This window comes from Capsicum annuum, chromosome 6 (genome assembly GCF_002878395.1).
Source record: "Capsicum annuum cultivar UCD-10X-F1 chromosome 6, UCD10Xv1.1, whole genome shotgun sequence".
Lineage (NCBI taxonomy): Eukaryota > Viridiplantae > Streptophyta > Magnoliopsida > Solanales > Solanaceae > Capsicum > Capsicum annuum.
The window spans coordinates 216,520,311-216,528,626 of NC_061116.1; the positions used below are offsets into that span (position 1 = coordinate 216,520,311).

The window sequence follows — 8,316 nt, forward strand, 5'->3', positions numbered from 1 at the left end:
GTTTTCTTGAAGCCCTGTTGACTTATAAAGGAACCAAACTTCCTGTACCACTATCTAGGAGCTTGTTTCAAACCATACAAGCTCTTCTTCAATTTGCAAACATAATTCTCTTTTCCCTTGACTTCAAAACCTTCGGGTTGCTCCATATAAATTTCTTCATCTAAGTCACCATGAAAAAAAGCAGTTTTAACATCTATTTGCTCAACCTTTAAATCTAGACTTCCAGCTAAGACTAGAACTACACGAATGGATGACATCTTTACAGCCGGAGAAAATATTTCATCAAAATCAACTCTTTTTTTCTGATTAAATCCCTTCACAACCAATCTAACTTTGTACCGTGGAATTGAATTACCATCTTCATGCTTCACCCGAAAAACTCACCTATTTTTCAAAGCTTTTTTGTCTTTAGGCAGCTTAACCAAATCAAAGGTATGATTATCTTGCAAAGATTTAATTTCATCTTCAATAGCATCAAACTACTTTTCTTGTTCTTCACTTTTCATGGCCTCATCAAGACTTTCAGGTTCTCTCCCATCAGTCAAGAGTACATACTCACTGGGAGAATAACGAGATGAAGGTATTCTCTCTCTTGTAGATCGTCTGAGAGAACTCTCTGGAGCATCAACAACTGGTTGTTGATCAACTATATCAACTTGTATTGGAGCATCAACAACTTCTTGCTTGTCATTCTGAACATGATCATCATCTTCATTATCAACTTAATTTTTATCATCATAAAGATTTTCTTTAGGAGCAGTAGTCAAAGGAACTAGATCAATATCAACTAGGCTCTCACTACTCTGAGAATCAACCTTCTTAGTTTTGTCAAAATCTTAAATTTATTGGTCTTCAAAGAACACAACATCGCGGCTTCTAACAAGTTTCTTCTCAACTGGATCATAGAAACGATAGCCAAATTCATCTTGACCATAACCAATGAAGATACACTGTCTAGTTTTAACATCCAACTTTAACCTTTCATACTTAGGAACATGAACAGAAGATTTACACCCAAAGACTTTAAGATGATCATAAGAAATATTCTTACCAGACCAAACTCTGCCAGGGACATCATTATTCAAAGCAACAGTAGGAGATAAATTGATAACATAAATAGCCGTATTAAGTACTTCTGCCCAAAAGGAATCTGGCAGCTTAGCATCTGAAAGCGTACATCTAACCCTCTCAACTAGTGTTCTGTTCATCCTCTCTGCTAAGCCATTCAACTGAGGAGTCTTTGGAGGAGTTTTCTGATGCCGAATACCCTACTCTCTATAATATCTATCAAAAGGACCAATATACTCACCATCATTATCTGAACGGATGCATTTCAATTTCATCCCTATCTGTCTTTCAACCAAGGTCTGAAAATTTTTGAACACATCAAGTACTTGATCCTTGGACTTCAAAGAAAATATCCAAAGTTTGCGAGAATGATCATCAATAAAAGTCACAAAGTAAAGTGCACCACCATAAGACCTTACTTTAAAAGGACCACACAAATCAGAATGCACCAACTCCAGCAAATCGAGCTTTCTTGAAGGCGGATGACTCTGAAAAGAAACTCTTTTCTGTTTATCGGCTAAGCAATGAACACACTTCTTCAACTTTGCTTGTTTTACTCCAGAAAGCAAATTTTTCTTAGCCAAACTATCAATCCCCTTCTCACTCATATGACTCAACCTTCTATGCCATAACTCTGATGAAGTATCATTCTCCATCAAGTTTATCAAGCCTCTAGAAGTAGAGCCCTGAATTAGGTACAAGTTAGACAACTTGTCACCTCGAGCCACAATCATCGAACCTCTAGTAAGCTTTCACTGGCCAGCACCAAGGGTATTAACATAACCCTCATCATCAATACTTCCTACAGAAATCAAATTCAGGCGAACATCTGGAGCATGCTTGACATTATTGAGAACTAGTTTGGAACCATTTTTACTTTCCAAACAAATCGTGCCAATGCCAAGTACTTTAACTTCATCATTATTGCTCATTTTCAACATTCCAAAGTTACCTGGAGTATAAGAAGAAAATAATTCCTTCTTTGGTATAACATGAGAAGTAGCACCAGAATCCACAAACCAGCTAGACTCATCACGAACAATATTAATGATATTCTCACCACAAGCTACAAGAAGATCATCATTAGCAATAACAGAAACACGATTTTCATTATCGCCTTCTTTCTTTTGCCGTCTTATATCTCTCTTATGCTTGTAACAATATTTCATGATATGCCCCTTTTTGTTGCAATAGTCACATGTAACATTCTTGAATTTGGACTTTGACTTGCTTCTACTTTTATCTCTATCATTTGAATCTCTGGACTTGTTTCTCCCCCTCTCTTCAGTAACCAAAACATCAGAGTGTGAAGATGAAGAAGATGAGGCCTGAGATCTTCTTCACATCTCTTCATTCAAGACACCACTCTTAACATATTCTATAGTTACAATACCACCAGGAGCAGAATTAGTCAAAGAAACTCAAAGAATTTCCCAAGAGTCAGGCAAAGTATTAAGAGACCAAAGTCCCTGAATTTCTTCATCGAACTTTACACTCATTTCGGACAGCTGGTCAAGGACACCCTGAAAATCATTTATATGATCAAAAATAGGACTGGCCTCTTTATACCTGATATTCATCAATTGCTTAAGCAGGAACAACTTGTTATTGCCAGTCTTCGAAGCATAAAGTGTTTCGAGCTTGTCCCACAAACTTCTAGCATGTGTCTCATTCACAATATGATTTCTAACATTATCTTCAACCCATTGTCTGATATAGACACAAACCTGTAAGTTCTCAAATTCCCAATCCTCATCTGTCATGGATTCAGGTTTAGTAGATACAAACACAGGTAGATGCATTTTCTTGACAAATATAAGATCTTTCATCTTGTCTTTCCAAGTATGATAGTTACTACCACTCAAACACACCATCTTGCTCATATTTGCCTCCATCATTCAAACCAACAATCAACAACAACCAATGCTCTGATACCACTTGTTAGGAAAGACGGGCACACAATCAAAGAGCCCGACAGGGTAGCAGCAGAAAATACCGAAGACTAAACTTTCCCTTTCAACTTGAACCAAGAGGAAACAAATAAACCCAAGCAAAATAGAGTAATATACAACAAACAACTCAACCAAATGAAACAAGACAAGAATAAAGGCAATCACACGAGACACAAGATTTACGTGGAAAACCCTTCAGTGTGAAGAGTAAAAAATCACGGGACCAAAACCTCCATTATAATCACCAAAGAGTTACAATATTGTCCTCTAAAATGGCCACCAAACAAATGCCAAACAACAATCAACAATACATAAACCACAACACCAAACACTAGAGAAATAAAGGAGTGAAAGCACAATAAATGCAACTACTGTTCGGGAATGAAGAACAGGAGATACAGGCCACCAAATCAAGCTACGTCAGTTCCTAATCAAAGATTGAGATGAGAAGAACAAGCAGTCCAAAATCAGCTCAATCGGACAAGAAACGAAGTGGGAATCGCAATTTGAAGTTGACAGCTATGGCTGGAATTTAGGTGCAAAAATCAGCATTTTTTTTTTTCTCTTTGGCTGCTGAAAACTCTCTTTTTGTGATGGTGAATAAGACCTAAAAAAATCAATATATATGCCCCATAGTAATGGGCTTATGGGCAAAAGTGAATTGATCTAAATTGAGCTTCATTTCATCCACATAGAAAGGGACAAAGGCCCATGACCCAACATATAGAAAGGTATGACTATATTTATAAGTTGCCTAACAATATGAATAAATATTTTTAAAAATTAATACATGTAACTTCGGTTGGTTTAATTTGATTCGATTTGACTTTTTCTTAGTTGAAATCAAATCAATTATTATCAAATTTTTTTAAAATACCAAGTTAAATTAAATTAAACTATTAGTCGAGTTTTTCTCTCGATTTAACTCAGTTTGCTACGATTTGTCGATTTTTTTGGTACACCCATATTACCATAGTCCATAGCAGGCAGCATTTCATTTTCATTTAATAAGTACTGGTATTAGTGTGCCTTTTTCTTTTTTCATGTATATATGATTGCTAATCAATCTTGTCCACATTATGTTGCAGACGAGTACGTAATTTAAAAAGTACAGCCACGTTCAAGGGGTAGGTGAATAATATCAAATTAAATGATGTGATGAAGGAATCAAATCTGTATCTGGAAGGATGTCACTAGCAGGAGTCTGATTGAATTTGTTTAGCTAATAAAAATAGATATCTAATAAGTAAATATTTTTCTAACAAGAGTGTTAAGTCAACACGAACCAAATAAGAAAAATATATCGATGGAGTACTAAAGGGTCGTGTGATAACTCATTTAGAGATATGAGTCGCGTTAAGCCTGCATAAGCAATATTATGTGTGGTAGCTGATTATAAGGTAAGTTATTCACGTATAAAATTAATATGATATTTTATTTACTATTTAAAAACCTACCTAATGAGTAATACATATATGAGTTATGAGGAATCTATATGTAGTATTTTATACAGGATAGAAAGTTGAATAACTAAATACATGAATAACTGAAAACTACATAAAACAATACATACATTTTCTACTAGTAACTAATTTTTATACTGCATAACTCTAACCAGCTATCAATGGATCGATCCTTCAGGATGACAGACTGTTCATTTCTCCGTGTGAGGTGAATTGTAGAAGACATTATAGAGCTAAGCAGAAGGAGAATCTTGAAACAACAATAGAGTTATCTCCTTATGATTTATAGATCACAAGTTTGAATTGTAAAAGCAACAAATATTTGAATAAACAATCAATATAACACCTAACATAAACCTTTCACAAATTCTACTAACACAGAATATGTTGTACATCCAACTGCCTTTTTTTTTTTGTTAAAGAGCTAAGTGTACTTGAGAGTGAGAAATGGGGTCACACACGCATAGTGGAGTATCAAATAATTGTATGCTATCTGGCACATTTTCATTTAATGAGTACTGTACTTGCTATATATTTTCTTCTCCTTTTCATGCATGTCTCAATCTTGTCCATATTATGAATTAGACCAATTACTCTTTTCCTTTTAATTTGCTTGTTTGGTCTTGATTTGGCAACCAATTACAGTTTTACTTTATTTGTTTAGTCTTGATTTGGTATGCTGTGTAAAAAAAAATTAAAAAAAAGAATTTTCAGGTTTTAAACTTAAAATATGTAAAATCTACTAAAATATCTTTTAATTTTATTTCTTAATCCCTAAATCATTTTCTTTAGTTGTCAGGCCATTCGGCCAGCCCAGACTCCACTCCACTCACATTTGAAGAGTGCTTATTTAGTTTTAAGTAACATAAGCATTAATTTTTTCATATTCAATGTCAAGAAAACAGTAAAGGGTGGTAGACAGATTTATTTTATTTCTTAATGCTCTAATATATGCTGAACCAACACTTGAAAGGAAATCAAAAACATTTAAATGTATCAAATTATTGCAACTCATTGAGTCCTAGGAATGAACAACTTTTGGGTAGGGAGCTTCACCCTTTAGTGAAGCCAATCGGCGCGAATCCAGAATTGTTGAGCTAATGAAGCTAAATCTACACTTGTTTCCTCATTTATTCATGTGCCTTAAACAGTAGAAAGGCAATGCTTCTAGCATTTCTAATCAAAGAAGTACATTCCATACTTGTTGCACTTAAATTTTAAGATTCATTTAGAATTCTTGAATTGCTTTGATTAGAAGTGTCCAATCACTTCTTTTATGGATTTAGTCTGTCACTTGATATCTCTTCCTCTCCCAAATGCATTACTTAAGAGTCAAATTCCAACCGCAATGAGTCAAGAACCTTACAGTCTCAGGTTGCGATAGAATTAATACTTGTGGTGCAAGCCCAGTCGCGGATCAAGGTCCCTCTTTCTTTTGGTTCTTTCTTCAAATTCATTTTTCGATATCCAGTCCTCTATTAGTGCTTTTCCTTTCCCTGTTTTTATAACTGAACTGAATGGGTAACCTGCTGTTTCAAGGCCTAACGCCAGCTCCACATATTGTACAACTGTAATACAATCAAGACTGCCAAAACATGCGCATTCACCAGAGACTCGGCCTGCCAAGAATCAAGCCATTTCTTAGAACATCATTCTTCTTCATCAAACAGTGCCCTATTCCCTCTTTGAGATTTGTCTAGATTGTCATCCTTACAAAGAGGAGAAGGTGCAATACACCAAAGTCTACCATCTCTGAGTGAAGCAACTCATTCCATCAAAAATGGTTCTGGAATTTGAAATTTATTAGCTGACCAAGCAATTGCCATATCACAAATAATCACATCCCTCTAGCAATCCCACCCGCTTCCTTGGCTGGAAACTGGAGTTCAAGTACCCAAGTGAGGAGTCTAGAACCGAAGGCATGATCAATTACTGCAGTGAATCGGATTGCATTAAGAGGTATGCCACGATGAAAGCCTAAGTTGCATTGTATAGTTAATCAATCTTGTCCACATTACCCACCAGATCAATTAGGATTTAGGTCACAAAAAGTATTAACAACTGTTAATAACAAAAATGATAATTGGATTAGGTAAACAATGAAATCATGCCTTTTAGATTTATTTTTCATTCACCAACCAAATACCAGAATACATTTACCAAACACACTCAATACCCACAAACATGAACATAAACAACACTCCTGACATTTTCTAATCAAACAAGTACATCGGATATTTGTGCATTATATATCATTTTAGCTGATTGGTTAAGGTGGAATTCTTGTATTTCTTTGATTAAAAGTTTCACATTCAGGTGAGAAGATCCATCACCTTCTACAGCTCTTTTTGCCATTTCTCCAAGTTCTCTAGCTCTTTTTCTCATCTCCTTTCCTTCTTTCTCCGTTTCCATCACCTTTTTTATGGCATCCTTTACCATTTTGTTGCTCACTTGAACCTCAAGCTTCTCTTCCATGCCCAAATGCACATGTGACTGGGATCCAACACCCGCAGCCATTTTCAAGACATGAACTAAGAATCTCTCTGTCAGAAACTGCTCGGCGAATAAAGGCCATGTAATCATAGGCAGACCAGCACTAATCCCTTCAAGAGTTGAATTCCAACCACAATGAGTCAAGAACCCACCAGTTGCGGGGTGTGATAGAATTAGTAGTTGCGGTGCCCAGCCACGTATCAAAAGCCCTCTTTCTTTTATTCTTTCCTCAAAGTCATTTTTCGATATCCAGTCCTCTATTGGTGCTTGTCCTTCCCCAGTTTTTATGACTAAAATGAATGGATAACCTGATGCTTCCAGGCCTAAAGCTAGCTCCACAAACTGTACAACTGTAATATTACCGAGGCTCCCAAAACATGCATACACAACAGTCTCAGCCTGCCAAGAATCAAGCCATTTCTTCAAACTATCCTCTCTTTCAAACGAGGCCTTATTTCCTCTCTGGGCTTTATCAAGATTGTCATTGTTACAAAGAGACAGAGGTCCAACGCACCAAACTCTACCATCTTTAAGTCCTCGGAATTTGTCGACGTACCTTTGTTCCAACTCCTCGAAAGTATTGATCACAACACCGTAGGCTCTTTCTTCAGCTGCTCTTATTTTTTCACGAATATCTTGTATGAAAACTGCTGCTGGTGGTTTGAAATATCCAGGCAACTGAGCTTTCGTTACTTCAATTCTATCTGGCAAATCAGGCATGACAAAAGCCCCTGATTCAGGAATTTTGTGTTGATCCCTCATGATGTACAAGTTATGCATACACATTTGATTGAAACAACTCATTCCATCAAAAACGATTCTTGGAATCTGAAACTTATCAGCTGTATCAGCTGTCCAAGCAACATACGCATCAGAAATAATGCAACTCGGCTTAGGCTTCATCTCTTCAAGTAATTTCTCAGCTTGTTCTTGTAGCATATCGATTGAAGCAAAGAACTGTCTTCGGTAGTTCAGACTGGTGACATCATTATGGTTTTCACACCCCTCTGGCAGTCCTGCTTCCTTAGCCTTAGACTGGAGCTCCACTACCCGAATGAGTAGTCCAGAGCAAACAGCACGATCAATTGATGCAGTGAATTGGGCAGCATTACGTGGTGTTGTGAGTAACGTGACTGTTACGCCTTGCTGCGCTAACAATTTGGCCATGTCCGTTAGGGGTATGAGGTGACTTGTAGAAAGTAAAGGTATCACAACAAAGTTCAGCTCTGCTAATGCTGGAACTGTAGTCATCTTTACTTAGTAAGAGCTGAAAGCTATATAGTGTGTTAAATGATTAATTGTACATGAAGATTGAAGAAAGGTTCTTTTATAAGGTTAGT

At 36.4% G+C, this 8,316-nt stretch overlaps 1 protein-coding gene across 1 annotated transcript; it reads right to left on the minus strand.

Annotated features, from left to right (window-relative positions):
• Positions 1–6,571: 6,571 nt before the first annotated feature.
• Positions 6,572–8,310, minus strand: LOC107875788 (UDP-glycosyltransferase 73C4). The gene has a single exon (XM_016722628.2). It carries the CDS (start codon positions 8,225–8,227, stop codon positions 6,701–6,703), a length of 1,527 nt encoding a protein of 508 aa, XP_016578114.2. The 5' UTR covers positions 8,228–8,310; the 3' UTR covers positions 6,572–6,700.
• Between the last annotated feature and the right edge of the window lie 6 nt (positions 8,311–8,316).